Consider the following 23,864-nt stretch of genomic DNA (forward strand, 5'->3'; position numbering starts at 1 on the left):
TGTGAATTGCTGATTATCAGTTAAGGTAACCCCTCGGGGCTACTCACTCATAACTTATTTATTATAAATTTGGAACAATATCAATCAATTGAAATAGTTAACGATGATAAGAAGGTCTTATGACTTGACCTAGCTTTACTTCTTCGATGTGTTCGGTATAATACACAAGTGGTGTTTGAACAGTGTTGTCATTTTAAAATAGAGTTTAACGTTATAGTATACTAAAAAGTTGAAACTAAGAGAGATGTAGATTGAAAGAACAGCATTTTAATAATGGATATCTTTATTTCTTCGATGTATTCTGTATAATACACAAGTGGCGTTTGAACAGTGTTGTCAGTTTAAAATAGAGTTTAAAGTTATAGTATACTAAAAAGTTTATACTAAGAGAGATGTAGATGGCAAGAAAAGAATTTTAATAATGGATAGCTTTACTTCATCGATGTGTTCTGTATAATACACAAGTGGTGGGGTGATGGCAGCGGGGTGTCTTAAAGTACTTATAATGCTTTACTGTGGGCCGAATTGCTTGCGAAAAAACCCGAATTAATGAGTTGAAATAAAGTTTTTAACTAGAAATAGCTGAAAAGTGTTTTGGGGGAGAGGGGTCGATGACAGAGGAGTGTCATAGCGTAGTTATAGTGTGATAGTGGGGGCCGAATTGCTAGAGAAAAACTCAAATGAATGAGTTGAAAAAACATATTTAACAAAAAATATCTGAACAAATATTTTTGGGGGGAGATTGTGTAATGGCAGCTGGCTTTCATAGGGTAGATATAGTTAGATGGTTTGGGGGCGTATTGATTGCAAAAAAACCCGAGTGGATGACTTGAAAATTAATTTTTTTACGAGAAATGGCTGAAAAGTGTTTTGGGGGAGATGGATCGATGGCAGAAGGATGTCTTAGTATAGTTATAGTGTGATAGTGGGGGGCGAATTGCTAGCGAAAAACCCAAATGAATGAGTTGAAATAAAAATTTTAACTAGAAATGGCTGAAAAGTGTTTTGGGGGAGATGGGTCAATGACCGAGGGGTGTCTTAGCGTAGTTATAGTATGATAGTGGGGGCGAATTACTAGCAAAAAAAACAAATGAATGAGTTGAAATAACATTTTTAACTAGAAATCTCTGGAAAAATATTTTTGGGGGAGATAGTGCGATGGCAGCCGGCTGTCATAGAGTAGTTATAGTGTGATAGTTTGGGGGCGTATTGCTTACAAAATACCCGAGAGGATGACTTGAAAATAAAATTTTTAGCGAGAAATGGCTGAAAAGTTTTTTTGGGGGAGATGGGTTGATGGCAGAAGGATGTCTTAGCGTAGTTATATTGTGATAGTGGGGGGCCAATTACTAGCGAAAAACCCAAATGAATGAGTTGAAATATAATTTTTAACTAGAAATGGCTGAAAAGTGTTTTGGGGGAGATGAGTCGACGACAGAGGGGAGTTTTAGCGTAGTTATAGGGAGATAGTATGGGGCGAATTGCTAGTGGAAAACCAAACTGAATGAGTTAAAATAAAATTTTTAACTAGAACTCTCAGGAAAAACATTTTTTTTTTGGGGGGGGGAGGTAGTGCGCAGGCAGCCGGCTGTCATAGAGTAGTTATAGTGTGATAGTTCGGGGGCGTCTTGCTTACAAATAACCCAAGTGGATGACTTGAAAATAAAATTTTTAACGAGAAATGGCTGAAAAGTGTTTTGGGGGAGATGGATTGATTGCAGAAGGATGTCTTAGTGTAGTTATAGTGTGATGGTGGGGGGCGAATTGCTAGCGAAAAACCCAAATGAATGAGTTGAAATAAAAATTTTAACTAGAAATGGCTGAAAAGTGTTTTGGGGTAGATGGGTTGATGGCGGAAGGATGTCTTAGCGTAGTTATAGTGTGATAGTGGGGGGGCGAATTGCTTGTGAAAAAACCCGAATGAATGAGTTGAAATACAATTTTTAACTAGAAATGGCTGAAAAGTGTTTTAGGGGAGATGGGGCGATGACAGAGGGGTCCGTAAAATCTGAGCTAATAAGGGTTTTGACCGTAAACTCTAGTTTTTTGTAAGAAAATTATGGAAAATACAATTCGTTGGCTCATAGGTGAAACTTAAGTCCAGTTGTGGATCAAAAAATAAACTGTTTCTGTAAAATCTGAACTAATAAAGGTTTTTGACCGTAAACTCTAGTTTTTTGTAAGAAAATTATGTAAAATACAATTCTCTGGTTCAAATATGAAGCTTAAGTCCATTTTTGGATCGAAAAATAAAACTATTTCCGTAAAATCTTAGCTAATAAGGGTTTTAGACCGTAAACTCTAGTTTTTTGTAAGAAAATTATGGAAAATACAATTCTCTGGTTCAAATGTGAAACTTAAGTCCATTTATTGTTCGAAAAATAAAACTATTTCCGTAAAATCTGAGCTAATAAGGGTTTTTGACCGTAAAATATAGTTTTTTTGTAAGAACATTACGGGAAATACAATTCGTTGGCTCATAGATGAGACTTAAGTCCAGCTTTGGATCGAAAAATAAACTATTTCTGTAAAATCTGAGCGAATAAGGGTTTTTGACCGTAAACTCTAGCTTTTTTAAGAAAATTATGGAAAATACAATTCTCTGGTTCAAATGTGAAACTTAAGTCCATTTTTGGATCGAAAAATAAAACTATTTCCGTAAAATCTGATCTACTAAGGGTTTTTGACCGTAAACTCTAGTTTTTTTGTAAGAAAATTTTGGAAAATACAATTCTCTGGTTCAAATGTGAAACTTAAGTTCAATTTGGATCGAAAAATAAAACTATTTCCGTAAAATCTGAGCTAATAAGGGTTTTTGACCGTAAACTCTAGTTTTTTGTAAGAAAATTTTTGAAAATGCAATTCGTTGGCTCATAGTTGAAACTGGAGTCCATTTTTATATCGAAAAAAAAACGATATCTATAAAATCTGAGCTATTAAGGGTTTTTGACCGTAAACGCTAGTCTTTTGTAAGAAAATTATTGAAAATACATTTCGTTGGCTCATAGGTGAAACTTAAGTCCAGTTTTGGATCGAAAAATAAACTATTTCTGTAAAATCTGAGCTAATAAGGGTTTTTGACCGTAAACTCTAGTTTTTTGTAAGAAAATTATGGAAAATACAATTCTCTGGTTCAAATGTGAAACTTAAGTCCATTTTTGGATCGAAAAATCAAACTATTTCCGTAAAATCTGAGCTAATAAGGGTTTTTGACCGTAAACTCTAGTCTTGTGTAAGAAAATTATGGAAAATACAATTCTCTGGTTCAAATGTGAAACTTAAGTCCATTTTTGGATCGAAAAGTAAAACTATTTCTTTAAAATTTGAGCTAATAAGGGTTCTTAAACGTAAACTCTAGTTTTTTTTTGTAAAAAAATTATGGAGAATACAACTTTCTGGTTCAAATGTAAAACTTAAGTCAATTTTTGAATGCTCGTAATGATGAGGACTGTTACCTCCAATTCAATATTTGTTTCATAAAAACAAACTTCTTTTTTTTAAACTTCGAAAATTATTCAAATTTTTTTATTTTTTATTTATTTGTAGTGCACGCATCTGACAATAACAAAATATGCTTACGGCTCTAGCAAGTGTACTCATAAATTGCTCGAGAAGTGATGTGGTATTGCCTCTGATATTCTATGTTTTGTAATTAACACTACCTTGTCTATTACATGTCTTAAATCATTATTTATTACGCAGTGAAACGATAAACACATAAGTCATATCTTTAAAAAAAAGGGAAGATCGAGCATTTTAATAAAGTGTGTTCACATGACAATGTTATTGTAGCATTAAATGCTGACAAGAAGAAGTATTTAAACTATGCAACAAGTACAAATGGTAGCACTATTGGAAATGTATGGATGCATTGTCATGATAGTAAGGAATTAAATTTTTTTGGAATACCGAAAAAATTCAACTCTTATCTTGGTGGTTATGCGAGATTGAGATCTCCAGAGATGATTGCACTCAAAGAGAATGCCAACAATAATCGTTGATGATAGAGGAAAACTTCTTACTATTTCTGCTGTCAGCACATTACCTACTCATGCAGCCATTTGTTTAATTTTAGCTTCTAACATTCAATGGAAGGTCATTAAAATAATGGTCTACTCATTTACAAGTGTCGGAAGATGTAACGAGTCTTCGTTCTAAGACTTTTACCTATGTAAAAATAATTTTATAATAGACAGTGAAATTGCCAGAAAAATGAAAAGGGCATTGTCAGAAAATATCACTATTGAATATAAAGATGAATCGACGAAAAACAAAACACCATCAAACGTAACTGCCATTGATCAAACAGTCAATGAACCAAATAATAACAAGGACGAAAAGCATATTGAGCCTGTTGATGACACACCAGTAAAAATTGTGTATGACGCAAAATGGAATAATGATTATTCTACTGATTACGAACTAAGAGAAGACAATAGCTATAATATCAAGAGAGAACATTCTGAACTATTTTATGGAACAGATTCAAAATGTCCAAAGTTGATCATTGATATTAATAATGTATCATAATATATTTTTGTATTAATATTCTACATAGCATTATTTCATTAAAAATATATTATGCATTACATTGTTATGTGTTCATTATTTTTAGAGTATGCTAGCATATCAAACGTTTAGAATATCTATTAAAACATCGGAGATGTAAGAAAAGGAATTTGCATACATCTATTGTCAGACACATGGGATAACGTTGAAAAAATCTAGGTATCAGAATGAATAAATTCTTTATCAACATCCGTTGTTTAATATGTCATTATGCCATTATGAAAAAATTGTAAGTAAGTAAGTAAGTAACAAACTCTTACATGAATTCTCCTCATGGATTAACAATACAGAAATTCAAATCAGGAGATTATGAAAAAAAAATTGAACAAATTCTTTATTAACATTCATTATCGATTGAAGTCGCTTCCTAGACAGACAATGCAGCAATTTCACAAAATCTAAGTATAAGAGTGATTAAATTCTATATCAACATCCATTTCTTGGATACATAGGAAAAAGTTGACAAAATCTAAGTGTTAGGGTGAACAAATTTTATTTATCAACATCTTTTGTCAGATACATCGGATAAAATTGACAGAATCTAAGTGTCAGAGTGAATAAATTTTTTTTTATCAACATCCTTTTGGCAGATACATCAAATAAAATAGAAAAAATCTAAATTTCAGAATGAATAAATGCTTTAACAACATCCTTTATCGGATATGTAGGATAAAATTGACAAAATCTAAGTATCAGAGTGACTAAATTCTATGTCAGCATCCTTTTCTGGGATACATATGATAAAACATCTGATAAAATTGACAAAGTATAAATATAACATTGATTAAATTCTATATCAACATCCCCTTTTCAGGTACATGGGAAATTGACAAAATCTAAGCATCAGATTGATTAAATTCTATGTCAGCATCCCTTTCTCGAGTACATGGGGTAGAATTGACAAAATCTAAGTATCAGGCACATTGTAAAAACCTTTTATACTTATAAAGTGGTCAAACACGTTTTGAGAGTATAATTGTTTTTTTTTTTAATCGAAAACTAGAAATTGTCAAATTGCGTATTCATGAATGATTTTGTAGGAAAAGCTGTCTATCACCCATGCATTTTCCACTGTTCCATTTCTTTGCAGTATGTGCTATCAGGTGTGGTTTCTGATTTTTTTGGACAATTGCCTTTAATCAAGATTAGTTTGTTAGGAATGTGTCGGTAGATAGCATTTAAGAATTGGATCGTATGAAGGTGGAGAAAAAAGGGGTTTAACATTTGCGAATTGGTCTATACGAACGATATTAATTGAATAATAGGGAAAAAACAGAGCTAGATAGCATTTGTGAATTGGATCGTATGAAGGTGGAGAAAAAAAAACGGTTTAGCATTTGCGAATTGGACTATACGAACGATATTAATTGAATAATAGGGATAAAAACAGAGCTAGATAGCATTTGCGAATTGGATCGCGCACGCAAAACCCTTATTAGCTCACATTTTACGGAAATAGTTTTATTTTTCGATCCAAAATGGACTTAAGTTTCACATTTGAACCAGAGAATTGTATTTTCCATAATTTTCTTACAAAAAATAGAGTCTACGGTCAAAAATCCTTATTAGCTCAGATTTTACAGAAATAGTTTTATTTTTCGATCCAAAATGTACTTAAGTTTCACGTTTGAACCAGAAAATTTTATTTTCCATAATTTTCTTACAAAAAACTAGAGTTTACGGTCAAAAACCCTTATTAGCTCAGATTTTACGGAAATAGTTTTATTTTTCGATCCAAAAATGGCCTTACGCTTCACATATTAACCAGAGAATTGTATTTTCCATAAATTTCTTACAAAAAACTAGAGTTTACGGTCAAAAACCCTTATTAGCTCAGATTTTAAAGAAATAGTTTATTTTTCGATCCATAACTGGACTTAAGTTTCACCTATGAGCCAACGAATTGTATTTTCCATAATTTTCTTACAAAAAACTAGAGCTCACGGTCAAAAACCCTTATTAGCTCAGATTTTACGGACCCCTCTGTCGTCGCCCCATCTCCCCCAAAACAAGTTTCAGTCCTTTATATTTAAAATTTTTATTTCAAATAATTCTTTTAAGTTTTTTTGTAAGCAATTGGACCCCCCCACTATCACAAGACAACCACGCTAAGACATTCATCTGCCGTCAACCCATCTCCCCCAAAACACTTTTCAGCCATTTCTCGTTAAAAATTTTATTTTCAAGTCTGCCACTCAGGTTTTTTGTAAGCATTACGCCCCCAAACTATCATACTATAACTACTCTATGACAGCCGGCTGCCATCGCACTATCTCCCCCCAAAAATATTTTTTCAGAGATTTCTAGTTAAAAATGTTATTTCAACTCATTCATTTGGTTTTTTTGCTAGCAATTCCCCCCCACTATCACACTATACCTACGCTAAGACACCCCTTTGTCATCGACCCATCTCCCACAACACATTTTTCTGGCATTTCTAGTTAAAAATTTTATTTCAACTCATTCATTTGGGTTTTTCGCTAGCAATTCGCCCCCCACTATCACACTATAACTACGCTGAGACATCCTTCTGACATCAACCACTCTCCCTCACAAGTCTTTTCAGCCATTTTTCGTTAAAAATTGTATTTTCAAGTCAGCCACTCGGTTTTTTTGCAAGCAATACGCCGCAAAACTATCAGACTATAACTACTCTGACAGCCGGCTGCCATCGCACTATCTCCCCCAAAAAATACTTTTTCAGAGATGTCTAGTTAAAAATTTTATTTTCAAGTCATCCACTCGGGTTTTTTGTAAGCAATTCGCCCCCAAACTATCACACTATAACTACCCTATGATAGCCGGCTGCCATCGCACTATCTCCCCCCAAAAATATTTTTTCAGAGGTTTCTAGTTAAAAATGTTATTTTAACTGATTCATTTGGGTTTTTCGCTAGCAATTTGCCCCCCAACTATCACACTATAACTACGCTAAGACACCCCTCTCTCATTGCCGATCCCCCCCCAACAATTTTCAGCTATTTCTAGTTAAAAATTTTATATAAACTCATTCAGTTGGGTTTTTTCGCAAGCAATTCGGCCCACAGTACAGAATTATAATTGCTCTAAGACACCCCGCTGCCATCACCCCACCACTTGTGTATTATACAGAACACATCGAAGAAGTAAAGCTATCCATTATTAAAATTCTTTTCTTGCCATCTACATCTCTCTTAGTATAAACTCTTTAGTATACTATAAAGTTAAACTCTATTTTAAATTGACAACACTGTTCAAACGCCACTTGTGTATTATACAGAACACATCGAAGAAGTAATGATATCCATTATTAAAATTCTTTTCTTGCCATCTACATCTCTCTTATTATCAACTTTTTAGTATACTATAACGTTAAATTCTATTTTAAATTGACAACACTTTTCAAACACCACTTGTGTATTATACATAACACATCGAAGAAGTAAAGCTAGGTCAAGTCATAAGACCATTTTATCATCGTTAACCATTTCCATAGATTCACATTGTTCCAAATTTAAAATAAATAAGCTATGAGTTAACAACCCCGAGGGGTTACCTTAACTGATAATAAACAATTCGCAAATGCTAAACTCTTATTTCTTCACCTTCATACGATCTAATTCGCAAATGCTATCTAGCTCTGTTTTTTCCCCTATTATTCAATTAATATCTTTCGTATAGTCCAATTCTCAAATGCGATACCCTTTTTTTTCTCTACCTTCATAGGTACCTATTCGCAAATGCTATCTAGCTCTGTTTTTCCCCTATTATTCAATTAATATCGTTCGTATAGTCCAATTCGCAAATGATAAACCCTTTTTTTTCTCCACCTTCATAGAATCCAATTCTCAAATGCCATCTAGCTGTTTTTTCCCTATTATTCAATTAATATCGTTCGTATAGTCCAATTCGCAAATGCTAAACCCCTTTTTTCTCCACCTTCATGCGATCCGAATCACAAATGCTATCAGCCGACACATTCCTAACAAACTAATCTTGACTAAAGGCAATTGTCCAAAAAAATCAGAAACCACTCCTGATGGCACATACTTCAAAGAAATACAACAGTGGATAATGCATGGGTTATAGACAGCTTTTCCTACAAAATCATTCCTAAATACGCAATTTGACAATTTCTAGTTTTCGATTAAAAAAAAACAATTATACTCTCAAAACGTGTTTGACCACTTTATAAGTATAAAAGGATTGGTCGCTTTTTACAATTTGCACGTAAAACTGTAGTGTATACCATGTGAGGGGGTACTCACTCTCTTTGAAAAGGTGTAGAGCATTTAGAAAATAGTATGGTCCTAGGGCATTAAGCAAATAGCATGTTAATTCCTAGGGCATTAAGCAAATTCCATATATACAATCTACTATTAACCTCGTCTTTCAGCATGGTACTTTCCCGAGTAGTCTCAAGCGTGCTCGAGTCATCAAATTATATAAGGGGGGAACCGAAATGATCCAGCCAACCATCGGCCAATTTCTTTGTTGTCTGTGTTTAGCAAATTATTTGACAAGGCGATGCTTTTTCGTCTTAATTATTTTCTTACTTCTAAAGGTTTTTTTTCATGATTTTCAATTGGATTTTCGAGCAAATCATTCAACTGAGCATGCTTTTGCAGTTCTATTGAATTATCTTTACTCTGCCCTAGGCTCCCTTTTGATTTTTGCTGCTTTGGCTCTGGATGTTTGTAAAGCCTTTGATTCTTTAACCTACAGCGTTCTTCTATTTAAACTTTTTCATTTTTGCTTAAGACGTAGTGCGTTTTATTGTTTCAAGTCTTTTATGTCTGGTAGAATAATTTCTGTTGATCTGCTATTTCGCTCACCATCAAGTGTTAACAAGTGGGTTCTTCAAGGGTCAGTTTTAAGGCCGGTACTGTTTTTAATTTATGTAAATGACCTATTTTTGCAGTTAGAAATAAAAATTATCTTTATTGCTGTCGTCGATGTCGTCCAACATTCTCCCGTACCCATAACCATAGTTTGCCTACCTTGGATTCTCTTGTTACTTTGCCGATGATACCACCCTGATTACTTCTGGGACAACAGAAGATGAGGTTTTTACGAAGTTAGTGGACCTCTTTGAGAGAGTTTCAATTTGGTTTGATGCTAACTTTCTTGCCTTAAATGTTTCTGAAGCCAATTTTTTAGTTTTTTCTCGTATATCTCAGGCTTGTCCTTAATTATCTGAAATTCATTTATCCAAAGGCTATGTTAGTAGACCAAAGGATGGCCATGTCCGTTTCCTAGGTGTCCTCCTATATGAAAATTTATCTTTTAGACACCATATTGATTTGATTACAGTGAAGGTATTCAGAAACCTCAGTATTCTAAGGAAACTCAAAAATATTTTTACAGGACCCATTCTAAGAATCCCATTTCATAGCTTAATTCATTCCTATGTTTTCTATTACCCAGTCATATGGATGTCTACTTTCCCTTCTTTTCTATAACCGCTTTCGAATACTTACGAAAAGCTATAAATCTTATCCAGGATGTAAATCGTTCGGCAACTAAACCGTTACTTAATATTAAAAAACTTTATATTCTTTCCTGTGTGTCTTCTGCTTTTCTTCAACTCCATGGTGATATTCCTAGGCCCCTTAGATTTATATCTTCTTTTGTGTCTGATCGGTCAAATTATCAGCTCCTTAATTTTCTAAATATCCAAATTCCGCATACACCAACAATAAGATTCGATTTTAATCCTTTTATTATGTGTCATTTGACATGGAACACCGTTTCCGATTCGGCTCAAGTATGCTACTCGTTTGGCACCTTCAAAAGACTAGTAAAAAAATGTTTTCATGTGATTAATTCTCCTTACTTTTGCCTGAACAAATTTTTAATTTTTCCTGAATAAACTTTACTTTATAGTTTTTATTTATTTTTATTCTATTTTCTTCTCCTTTTTGCTCTTCTTTCTGTGACTGTGAGTATAAGTGTTTTTTTACGAATATAGTAGTTCGTTAGGGAAGAGAATTCGTAAGTTACGTCAGATCAAAATTTCGAGAAAGCTATTTAGCCAAAAAAAACAAAATTATTGAGCAAGTTTTGTTTTAATTATTCATGTACGGTGAGTCAAAATCAAAGCTGTATTAATTCAAAAACGTCCAGAAATTAAATAAAAAAACGAGTTTTTTTAACTTAAAGTAAGGAGCGACATTAATACTGAAAAACGAATATAAATTAATCCGTATGTGAAAGGGGATGTCACCTCCTCAACGCCTTGCTTTTTACCCTAAAGTTTGACTGTCTCAAAACTTTATTTTTTAAAACAATAAAAAACTTTAGCTTAAAGAGCGAGGCGTTGAGGAGGGACAGTCCTTTTCATATACAGAATAATTTCTGTTCGTTTCAAGTTTTAATGTCGCTCCTTACTTTCAGTTAAAATAAACCTCTTTTTTTATTTAATTTTTGAAAGATCATCAGTTCAAGATTTTATTCCACTGTAATTACATTTTCATTTTCAATGCTGCAATAACTGGAAAAGAAAATATTTGTTACATAATTTGATTTCAGCGAAGAACCAATGACATAGTAGGCTTTAGACTTTTATAGTTAGGGAAGGGGGTAGTATACAAACTCTTGTTTGAGTAGAGTGCTAAGTACCGTTTCCATGGATGCCCTAGGAAAACATTTCTATGGATGCTCTACACCTTTTCAAAGAGAGTGAGTATCCTCTCACACAGTTTCACGTGCACATTGCAAAAAGCATGCAAAACCTCTACACGTGATTAAACACGTTTTGCTTATGTCCCCTTTGTACCTTTCCAAACGAGCGGGGACTCCCCTCTGGTTCCTACACATTGCAAAAAAGCGAGCAGTATGAGCGGGGATTCCCCACACAAGTTTGTTTCAACTCAAAGTTTCTCAAACAGACTGTTATTTGAGGCAACCTCCGTTTTTCTGGGGTCCAATCTGAGACAGCGGAGGTTCATTAATATACTATAACTAGACTTGTGATTGGTTAAAAATAAAATTAGTTATTTTTTATTCTTCATTGAGATTTTGTATAAAATGCACATACCTTACAATTAAATTTTCATAATGATTTAACATATCATGGATAGAACACTAAACATTATTGACATTGAAGTTATGGATACATCAATTTACAAATGCGAGTACAGTTTACTAAATTTCTTAATTTATTTCCAAATAAAATCATTTTACTACCCCACTAGTAAATTCAAATTTCAGGGGAACATAGCCCCCCTCCCCTCCAACAATACAAACCCTACAATATGATGAGTATAGTCGCTAGAAAACTTAAAGTACGCTCTTTTTTCCACTATGTAAACCTACATCCCCCCTCCTATTTTTACGAGTTTATTTAATTAGTTTTAGTTATTTCGTTCAAAAATGTCCCTTTTCTCATTATCAAAAATCTTTTTTCCGGTCTAAAACCACATGTTTTTATAATTATAGAAAGGGTCCTTTTTGGAACCAAACTTCGCACGCTCGTGTTATTACAGATTAATAGCACATGTTTCTGAATAGCAGCAAAGGTTTTCCTTGACAAAGAGAGAAATTGTATTCTGGCCTAATTAGACGAGAGATATTCTATTTTCAATTGTAACCGCCCCATCCGACACACAAGTACAGTCTAAATTTGGAAATGTATGTATTTTTACCTAATGTACTTTACGTTATTGCTATTACAAATAGTAGATTTTTAAACGAGTAGATTTGTAGGAAAAAGAATCTGATCGCTATTTTTTATGGATGACTAGATTTGTAGGAAAAAAAAGAGTCAATTTTTTATGAGCTATTAAGACAATTATTGAATTGATTTTTTTACCATATTTTATTGCTATTAGTCAAACGTTGCGATGTGTGTGTGCGCGTGCGCGTGTGTGTGAACGTGTGTGCGCATACGTGTGTGTGTGTGTGTGTGGGTGTGAGTGTGTGAGTGTGTGCGCATACGTGTGTTTGTGAGTGAGTGTGAGTGTACGCATGTGTGTGTGCTTGTACGTGTGTGTGTGTGCGTGTGTGTTATTAACAAAATTTGTAATTTATTATGCATTTGTTTGATAAATACGAATCCAATTAAGAAAAAAAACAACATTAAACGAGTAGATTTGTAGGAAAAGGAATCTGATCGCTATTTTTTATGGATGACTAGATTTGTGGAAAAAAAAGAGTAAATTTTTTTTTAATGAGCTATTAAGACAATTATTGAGTTGATTTTTTTTACCATATTTTATTGCTATTAGTCAAACGTTGCGATGTGTGTGCGCGTATGTGCGCATGTGTGTGTGTGAACGTATGTGCGCATAAGTGTGTGTGTGTGTGTGGGTGTGTGTGCATGTGTGTGTGCGTGCGTGTGTGTTTTTGTGTGTGAACGTGTGTGAGTATACGTGTGTGTGTGTGTGAGTGTGTGCGCATACGTGTGTATGTTTGTGTGTGTGTGTGTGAGTGTGTGCGCATGTGTGTGTGCGTGTGTGTTATTAAAAAAATGTGTAATTTATTAATCATTTGTTTTGTAAATAATGCTATAAGCAAAAATTTGTAATTTATTATACATTTGTTTGATAAATACGAATCCAATTAAGAAAAAAAACAACATTAAACGAGTAGATTTGTAGGAAAAGGAATCTGATTGCTATTTTTTATGGATGACTAGATTTGTAGGGAAAAAAAGAGTCAATTTTTTTAATGAGCTATTAAGACAATTATTGAGTTGATTTTTTTTACCATATTTTATTTCTATTAGTCAAAGGTTGCGATGTGTGTGCGCGTGTATGCGCATGTGTGTGTGTGAACGTGTGCGCGCATACGTGTTTTTGTGTGTGTGTGTGTGAGTGTGTGTGAGAGTGTGTGTTTGTGTGAGTGTATGCGCATGTGTTTGTGCGTGTGAGTGTGTGTGTGAAAGTGTGTGCGCATAAGTGTTTGTGTGTGAGTGTGTGCGCATACGTGTTTGTGTGTGTGTGAGTGTGTGCGCATGTGTGTGTGTGTTATTAACAAAATTTGTAATTTATTATGCATTTGTTTGATAAATTCGAATCAAATTAAGAAGAAAAAAACAATTGTTTGATAAATACAAATCCGACTAAGAAAAAAAATAAATAGTTTGCTATAATTTTGATAAAAATTTCCTCAAAGAAAAAAAAATTTTTTGATAAATCCGACTAAGAAAAAAAAGTAAATAGTATGCTATAATTATAATAAGACTTTCCTCAAAGAAAAATAAATTGTCCGATAAATACGACTAAGAAAAAAATAAATAGTGTGTTATAATTGTGATAAAACTTTCCTCAAAGAAAAAAAACTCAATCCATTCATTTTCTAGTTTCAGGGGGAAGCTACGAAAACAACTGCCTTCCCTGGCCCGGGACTTCAGAATACCATCGGCAATCGTCCCCTCTCGCCTGATGATGTTAGTGAAGGTACGTCATTTAGTATCCCCCTGGATTTTCAATTTACAACTGAAGAAATGGACAGTCTTATGCAAATTGTTGGACCTAATGTTTCCGGGGACATTTTTGACGATGACTTTATTATTAGTGAATTGATTCCTCTGCAAATAGGTGCAGGACATGAAAAGAGCGTCGTGTCCCCGGAACTACGTGAATTTTATTTGTTAGAGTCTGCTCTAGGTCACTTGCAAACACAGGATAGATTCTAATCCCCCCGAGGAAAACCTGGTTGACGGGGGTGTCATTTTAACAGACCCTCTAAATGTTCTTCATACATACATCGACCGAATTCGAGCACTTATTGAGATTCAGATTCAGAAATGGGGGGGGGGGGGTGCAGGGAGGGATTAAGGCATCGGTAGATCAAAAAGTTTATTTACAAAAGGGGACATCTGGGACATTTTTTATTTTCATTTTGCAACTGGTAATCAAACTTTTTACCCTGGTCTAAATGAATTTGAGGGTAACTTTTTCAATTGGGTTAATAAATTGATGTCAACTCTAGACACGTTTAACCAGAGGGTAAGTGGGTCCACAATTTTATACATTGAACACATGGATCTGAATCTCAGTAGATTTAAAAAAAACTTTATTTTAAGAGGGGCGGGTAATCTAAAAATAAAATGTCACCCAGATTTGTCGGCTACGGGAGGGGTTCAGAGTTTCAAATTTGAAACAGGGCTGCAATGCTTTAAATATGTATTTTTAGCAGCAGCCCATAAAACATTGAAAGATGAGTCAACAATGAAAAATCTCGACAGACTTGCACGTAACGGTGATGAAAATTTCCCTAAAGTAAATTTTGACTGTTTAGAGGGGAAGTATCCGGTGTCCTTAAAAGAAATAACCATATTTGAAAAAGCAAACGCAAATCTTGGGTTGGGGGTGGTTGTTCTCCAGTATGACACAGAATTTGTAAATGGGGAAAAGAAACCAAATAAAAAAGGAGTTTTATATTCAGTTAGGACACCGATGGTAGATTATGTAAAAAATTGGGTTTGGGTTATTTATGAGCCTCCCAAAGATGTAAACTCCTACGGTCATTTTTTCTCCGTTACGGCAATAAGTCGACTCTTATCTCAAGGTGTTCAGAAAGGGGAACGTCACTATTGCCCCATGTGCCTTCTTTCATTTAAAACTGAAAAAACATTCACAGATCACATGAGATATTGTAAAATTCATGGCAATCAAAGAATAGAAATGCCGGCAGAAGGCAAAGATACTTTACAATTTAAAAAATTCCAAAATTCCCTGCTACAGGTTGACAAAGTATGTTTGGATTGTGAATCAAGACTAGTGGAGGTATCAGACCCATCAAGGCCAAATATAGTCAAGGAATACAAACTAGTTGCGTGTTCCTATGCGCATGCCCGTCGCGATTCCAATAATAAAATGCAGCTGGAAGAGTTTTTTTGCTATGGATGAAGAGGGTAGCATGGAGAAGTTATTGGTGTCTTTAATAAAAACAGCGAACGGTGCAATTTCACGATTGCGTCACATCAACTACCTAATGTAATTATCAGATAAGGAGCAACGGGCACTAGAAAAGGGGACAATTTGTTGGGTTTGTAGGAGTGCTGTTGCCTCAAAAGACGCGGTCCAGGATCATAATCATCTTATTGACTCAAATTCACTGGGGAAAATTAACTTTCGGGAATGGACTCAAAATTCAAGTGATTTAAAAATTAAACGGCAACTATTTTTTCCCGTTTTTATACATGATTTTAACTATGATCTGAATTGTGTGCTACTAGTAATTCTCCATATTCAAAGAAAGGGAACAGTGGATGATACATGGGTGATAGACAGCTTTTCCTACAATATCTTTCGCAAATCATCGGAACAATATCTTGTTTTGAAGTTTGTGCGGAAATTTGCTGGCCGCAATTGAGAAAACGAACAAAAATCTCTTTAAAAATCTCCACGGTTTTTTCCCTAGATCATTGAGCGAATTAATTGTACTCAAATAAATCTATTACAGCTGAAAAGCTTTCTCCCTTCTCAAGCAACAATTTCCAAATGATTTATACGATTTGTTGACGGTCAAGGGCATCTATCCTTATGATTATTATTCTTCCATGTCGAGATTCGCCGAGGAAACTATTCCCTCGATCGAATCGTTTTACGACAGTACACGATCGTAGGTGCACCCCCGATGAATACAGTTTTGCTAAAAAAGTGTGGGCAGCGGGAGGGTGTAAAAATGGGTTTGACTACTGCAAGCTGTATTTGTCGAGTGATGTGTTAACTTTGTTAGACATTATGTGTAAAAATACGGACAAAATCTATGAGGAATTTAATCTTGATTTAGGATATTATTTTTCATCTCATCTGGTAATGGACCTCATCCTAAAAATTAGCGGGGAAAAAATTGGGCTAATCACCGACATCGATCAGCCCCTGTTCGTCAAGAGGTCAATGAGGGGTGGATACGTTTTTCACGGGGATCGTATCTTGGAAACTGATCCAACTGGACAGAAGACGGGAACAAAATTAGATGCAGTTTTACTTGATATGAATTCCTGCTACCTTACAGAAAAGTCTCATTATGTGCGAGCTTGCGATGACTATAAATTGCTCAATGACCCTCAAGCCCCCAATTTCCCTAACAGTGTCAGTCCTGAGGAGAATTGACCATTTGGATGGTTTTTTAAAATTGATGTGAAGATACCAGTTGAGCTTCACGATTCAGTAAAGGTTTTTTTTTTCCATGCATCAATAGACCTGTGACTAGGGACTCTTTGAGCCCCCGCAATAGGCGTTTAGTCGAGGTGGACGGATTGCATTGGTCACCTTCAAAACAAAAACTTATTGATGACCTTCTGCCGAAAAAAAATATTGCTGTACATCATGTGGCTTTAAAATGGATGTACAACAACGTTTTCAACGTCATAAAGGTTTATAGAGCCCTCTGGTTTAGCCAAAAACCCTATCTGAAAATTTTTGTTGACACTTTTGACAAGAAACGTTCTGAAGCGCAAACGAAAGCCAAAAAAGAAATTTATAAGCTCATTTTGAATTCGGCTTTTGGTAAAATGTGTGGGAGTGTTCGCAATAGGAATCGTTGTGACGTCGTGACCGATCCCAAACAATGTGATCGAATTATTGCCGATCCAAATTACACTTCCTTCACAATCATTGGCCCGGACATGGTACTATTGAATAGAAAAAAAGAAGCATTGTCCTGAATAAAAATATTGCTGCAGGCAGTGCGATCTTGGAGATATGTAAAAAGCTCTTGTTGGAATTCTACTACGATGTGGCTAGGGTACAGTGGCCGGAGAAGGGGCAAGTAGAGGTCTGCTACGGGGACACAGATTCTCTACTGTTAAAAGTAAAAACCCCAAACCTACTTGATGATTTGGCGCACGGTGAAATCATCAGCTCGCGGATGGACTACACCACTTGGAGTGGGTTTTACCCTGAGCTAGTGAAAAGTCGGGCGCCAAATCAGCCTTTATTTTTTAAATCAGAAACGGGAAGCTACATGATTTCCCGTGGTATGTAGTCCGAAGGTGTACTTTATACAAACACACGACGAGGAAATAAAAAAACGTTGCAAAGGAGTACCCACGCGCTATGTGGATAAGAATTTCGACATGGACATTTATAGGAATTGTATTGTTCAAAATACAATTCCACGAGCCAAATTGCTGGCAATTCGTTCCCTCAACTACAGGAATTTCACTGTAAATGTAGAAAAAATTGCCATGAGTACCATTTCCGACAAGTTTGTCAAGACGGTGTGACTACCCTCCCCCTGGGACACTATTTAACTTCCGGCCGAGCCGAATGTGTTAGCCATAGGGAAAGTCTCGGTTTGAGTAAAGTCTAATAAATTTTTACCAAAACCTTGGGGGGGGGAGGCTGGCTGCCAGTGGGGGGTGCACCGCCACTACCAAAGTTATCTTTTTTTTACTTAGAGCAGATTTTTTTGTTTTGCTTTTGTAAATATACATGTTGCATTGAAAAGAAAAAGTGATATTATTTTAAGTGCTTTTTCTAGTGCATTTCTTATAAATAAATTTAAAAAGTGTGTTTTTCTTTGTTTTCTGTAAAGTACTGTTTAAAATACAAGAAATGCGATTCTTTATTGATTTTGTTCTTGAACAGACTAGTAGTAATAGGGAAAATTATTTAGTCATTAGACAACTATAGTCTACAGTTAGTTGTCCAGGTGAACTGTTGAAGGGAACATGTATCAATTTAAAACACCATTCAGATCGTTTCTGTGTGGACCGTCAATGTCGGGCAAAACAACACTCTTAACTAAAATAATTAAAAATTGCGACGAAATGTTTGTGGAAAAGCCGAAAAAAAATCTACTATTGTTACAGTATTTGGCAGGAGCCATACGATAAAATAAAAGCAATTGCCATGGCGGGATTGGGGCAGATACAATTCATACAGGGACTTGATGTTTTCAAAACTATTGAACAAAACTCTTGGCTGATCATCGACGATCTGGCTGAATCCTTTGAACACTAGCCCCAGGAAAGATTGCAATGGTTTACTGTTCGCTCTCATCACGAACATATTTCCATTACTCAGCTTCATCACAAATTATTTTATCAGAGTAAATACATGCGAACTCTTACATTGAACTACGCATACTATATCATCTTCAGAGTTGTTCGTGATTCTAGCTTCCTAATAACTCTCAATAAACAAATCTATGCAGGTGCCCCCAAATTTCTGCTATCAGCATACAATCAGGCAACTAATAAACCCTACGGCTACATCTTATTGGATTTTGATCAAAATACACCTGAGGATTTGCGTGCAGTCACAGATATTTTTGACAATGAAATTACAGTATATCTCCCCGTGAACACTAAAAAAGGCTATTAGTTGCCATCATGACACTGAAGAAACTACATGAAAATAGACATTTATTTTCAGTTCTAAGCATTTCAAAGCCCCCACTTAGGAAAGCCATACTCAAACATGGTGTTGATAATGATTTTATTAATCTGATATCTGAACTTTGTTTAAATTTGACTGAGGGCAATGTTCAACTTCCAGAAGTAGTTCAGAAACATGCAAAGCCACATCGTTCGATTGTACGTGCATTGGCCTCTAAAAAGAAAGGAAAGAATTTAAAAAGAAACGTCTTCTTCAGGCGGGCGGTAGCTTTTTCATACTTTTACTACCGATAATTGCAGGACTTGTAAACAGTTTTCTCTAGAGAGAATGGCAAAACCCTATAAATTGACTCCAATAGAACTCACTCAGTCACCCGTGGAACACTTTGAGGACAATCTGAGTAAATTCATTGACAACGAGAATATTGAGGATGATAAAAAACTGCTTTTACTTCAAGATGCACTTCGCCGAGTGAACAAACATAAGCCCTATCGTGCGAAGGCCAGTGGTATTGATCACAAATAAGAATCATCTCCCCAGGAGTCTGCTGCTGCTGCTGCTGCTGCTGCTGCTGCTGCTGCTGCTGCTGCTGCTGCTGGAACACAATTAAAGAAGGAGGAATTGGAATCAATTATATCGAAAATCGGAAATCTAATCCCCAACTATTTTGTTGAAAAAATTAAACGACTCATAACTTATCTCATAGAAAGTGGTCAAGATCATATTCAAGTTGATAGCAATGGGAAAGAGATTATAATTCAAGGCAAGAGCTATAATCTACTTGATTTAATCTATGATATGATTACAAATCGTAAAGGACTATTATCATTTGACGCTCATCTATACAACTTTCTAAATACATTAAACTTTCCCAAAAGCCTTATTAGCAATAGGTAAATTCTAAAAACAATAAATGAACATGCACCATTGTCAACACCATTAAAATATGAAGAAGAGGAAGAAGAAGATTTTAAATCAATTTTGGAAAATACTAGCGCACCTAGTTGAAACTTGCGAATAAGGAGGAGCAGCAGCACACCACTGATAGCTAGACAAAAGCGAAGACGTATCAAGTCAACGTCACCTCCACCACCAACCACCAGTTTACAAAAGGGTAGCGGACGTTACACTACACGTTTACATTCAAAATGGTTGAATTTCTGAAATGTTTTTATGAAATATTGTTGAAGTGGGAAGTATAAGTTTCCCGACGACTCTTTCCAAAGTCACGGATGTTCACGCTAGAAGTGTACAAGGCAATCAACAAAATGAACGAAGTTAGATTCTGCATAGAAATAGTAGGCTTCGCGCTAATCATTATCGAAAAACTGAAGCGCTTTTACCATTGTATATAGTGCAAACAGATCTCCTAACTGTAGGTGAGATTAAAAGACGTTACAATACACCGTAAAAGTACATTCTACATGTAATCAGTGTTTTTAGTCTCTATGTATATGCCATTCCATTGCGCTCGAAGAGAGGTGTTGAAGTTGCTCAGGCTATCGAAAGTATTCTCGAACAGGATTCGTATAAAAAAATTCAAACGGATCGCGGTAGTGAATTTGTTAACCTTCATGTTGCATAAGTAGAAGTAAAATATAATACACTGCTCTTTCATGGGCATAGTCCTATAAAGGCTGCATTGGCTGAACGATTGAAAAGAACTATTCGACTTTTAATTTCAAGAAATTGTACATTGAAAAATACATCTGCTTTTATTCATGATTTAGATAAAATCATGTTGATTTATAATCAACAACCTCATCGATAATTGTCCAATTCAACCCCAACGGAAGTTCATCATTCTGATCATGATACAATTGACACTTTTCTTAAACAATATTCCAATGAAACGAGTGTCAAGAAGAAAAAATTCAATGTTGGTGATACTGTTGGAATTAATAGGACAACTAATGTTTTTGAAAAGGGTAATTACTTGTGGTCCACAGAACTTTTTAAAGTGGAAAAAATCCTAGACACTAAACCCATAACTTATCGTTTGCGTGATACCAAAGATGAAGAGATTCTCGGCGTCTTTTATGACTATAAACTACAAAAAGTTAAAAATAATAGTGAAATCTATCAAAATGAAAAGATATTAAAGACTCGTACCCACAGGGGTAGGAAACAGTTTCTTGTTCGGTAGCTAGGATACAACTCTGATTTTGATTCTTGGATCGGTGTTGAAGATATTGACAATCCCCAATGATTTCTATGTAACATTTATGACCAACGTTTCCGATCCTCTCTACAACGACTTGAATACGACAAGTGATTTTTGGACAAAACTCCCCTGCCATCAAATTTGACGGTGCGTATGAAGTGGCTCTTGTCGAGTGTATTCTCAAAAATACCTATGACATCCTGAGAAAGTATCGTGTGTATGATATAAAAGTTATACCATTCGATTGGTCACTCTTTGTCGACTATGAATGGGTTGAAGTACTTAAATCTAGCGAATATCCACACGTCAAATTGAAATATATTGAATATGAAGATATGACAGATTTGTGTCGTACAATCAATAGAAAAATCTCATATCGTAGGAATGGTACATTCCATTTTAATTATTCATTGGAAAACGATAGGATTTACATTACCTCACCTGTTGACACCGAAGTAATTATTCTCAATGATAATCTTAGAGACGTTCTTGGCTTTGAACAGAATATGATCAATGGGGAAAATGCTGGCACCGTTTACGGGATGGATCAAGTTATTTTTTCCGACTATCCAACTTCTTTCTCCTCGGACTCTTGAAACTTTCTTTATGCATCTTTTGTAGAAACACCGAGAGTCTCTAATTAGAATGCCCCCCTTCTACGTGTTCTTGAACGAAAAACAACCCATGAACTTGTTCATCACTATAATATAAAGCATCTTCAGTATGTTCCTGTAAACTCTTCGTATTTGGAACTCTGTCAGTTAATACTAAGAAGTGAATTGGGTGATCCTCTAGCAATAACAAAAGTCTTAGCGGTGATTACATGTCATTTTCGACCCATTTTCGGCGACACCAACGCCTAAAATGAACAATAGAAGAATTCCATTTGTCTGTCCCGATATCGATTGCTATGTTGGTTCTCTGAGTCCACGTCAAATAGGCAATGGATTGGAATACTACAAGGGGCGTACTACAATGTCTGGCTATGGTTTTGGTAGCTGGTTTGCTAGGCTATTTCGTTCTGCACCACCCCTTGCCAGAAAATATCTTGTACCTGCTGCATCAGATTTTGCTGCCTCCACACTACAGGACTGGGGGTCGGGCAAGAATTTCAGGGAGAGTGTTAAGGAAAATATTAGATCTTCAGCAAGAGCCGTTGGTGAGCAATTAAAATCTCGGCAAAATGGGGAAGGATTGAAAAGGATGCGTGCACGTCATTCACTCATCAGTCTCCACCCAGGCGGGAAGCGAAGGACATCAACAAGGACTTTGAGGAATAAAACAAGGAAGACCAATAAGCAGAAGAAGAAGAGTGTTAAATCAAAGAAGGATTTCTTCTCTTAAGATGACTTATCTCCCCCACAAGGAATCATATCCATCAATCAGTTCCTCATTGAATCTATTCAATGCTGAAAATGTTGATGTCAGTGTCAAATATGGTTATTATGAACAATTTCATCCCTAACAACCCCTCTCGGAAAATATACACTTTCAAATATTTTCCAATGAAGACTATTTCATTGATTTGTCATCAACATTTATTGATTCAAATGTTGCAGTGAAGAAAAAGTCAGAAAATACAACTCCAACTGTAGCCGACGGTCTTATCTATGAAAACTGTTTTCTATAAAACCTGTCCAACCAAATTAATGTTTTCATTAATGGAAAATTGGTGAGCACTAGCAATAATTTATCCAACTATGCAATCTACATACAATTTATGATGATGACACCAAAGGCATGCAAGGAGTTGAGAGGACAATCATTGGGCTATGAATATCTATCACGTATTGATACTGACGGTGAGTTGACTACTGCAGTGAGCCAGGAGTATCATCTGGTTGGAAAATTAAATCATGAGATATTCAACATATCTCAATGGTTACCCCCCAATGTCAAGATTGACATAAAGTTGCAACTGGCCCCATCGAATTTCATTTTGAGAAAAACACTTCCTGCAGCATCCGATGCAAATGTCATTATCACATCGGCAATCCTCCACGTTCGAAAACAACAGTTTATGAGCTCTGCATTGGCAGTGGAAAAGCTAAGAGCCAATGGCAACAACATTAAACTTCTTGTCCCCCATACAATCACCAATCAACGACACATTGCCACCGGTTCTCGTAGCTATACCGATTCATCATTTATCAATGGAGAAATCCCATCAAAATTGGCTTTGGCCTTTGTGAAGAGTGGCAGTTCCGTTGGATCCTGGACTGAATCCCCCCATGATTTTAATTTTATTGGTCTATCTAGCCTTGTGTGCAAAGTGAATGGTATTCCACTGTACACTCTATCATTTGGCAAAAAATCCTATAGAATTCTGTACGAGTTGACTATGCAATCCCTAGATCATGACTCTCAACTATTTGAAAATGGAATAACCGATTCAATATTTTCAAAAAATCATGGGGTAATTGTTTTGGACTTGTCGGGGACTCTAGATATGACCATAGTACGAACAGAGAATGTACGTTTAGAGTGTACATTTGCCGATGCTTTGACTGAGAGTATCACGCTAATATCACTGAGTCAATTTGAAACCTATTCAGATGTCAAATCCGACGGCAGTGTTCTACTATACCTAGCACCATGAACACAAACCAAATAATCAACGTATTTAGTATGGATCCATACATGTCCCAGTACAAGTCCTATTGCATACCATCGGACTTCATTGAAAAAATTCCAAGTGTTAACAATACCCTAATCATTGTTAAAAGCAGTCCATCGACATTGAAGACCGGCCATTGGCTATGCATCTTTCAAACTGCGAAAAATATTGAATATTTTTGTCGTCTTGGTTTATCATATAAACTCTAAGCTTATTAAAACAGCAACTTTACTGAAAC

General features: G+C 35.4%; 2 protein-coding genes across 3 annotated transcripts in view; both read left to right on the plus strand.

Annotated features, from left to right (window-relative positions):
• Positions 1–13,935, plus strand: part of LOC148952913 (uncharacterized) — a 30,136-nt gene extending 16,201 nt beyond the window's left edge. The window contains exon 3 of the mRNA XM_089087308.1: positions 13,853–13,935. Within this exon, the coding sequence (XP_088943434.1) occupies positions 13,853–13,935 (83 nt within the window). The remainder of the gene's footprint in view (positions 1–13,852) is intronic.
• Positions 1–23,864, plus strand: part of LOC148952912 (uncharacterized) — a 163,690-nt gene that overhangs the window by 114,870 nt on the left and 24,956 nt on the right. The window lies entirely within an intron of this gene.

Source organism: Artemia sp. Qi Xiang Cuo, chromosome 4 (assembly GCF_049724085.1).
Source record: "Artemia sp. Qi Xiang Cuo chromosome 4, ASM4972408v1, whole genome shotgun sequence".
Taxonomy (NCBI): domain Eukaryota; kingdom Metazoa; phylum Arthropoda; class Branchiopoda; order Anostraca; family Artemiidae; genus Artemia; species Artemia sp. Qi Xiang Cuo.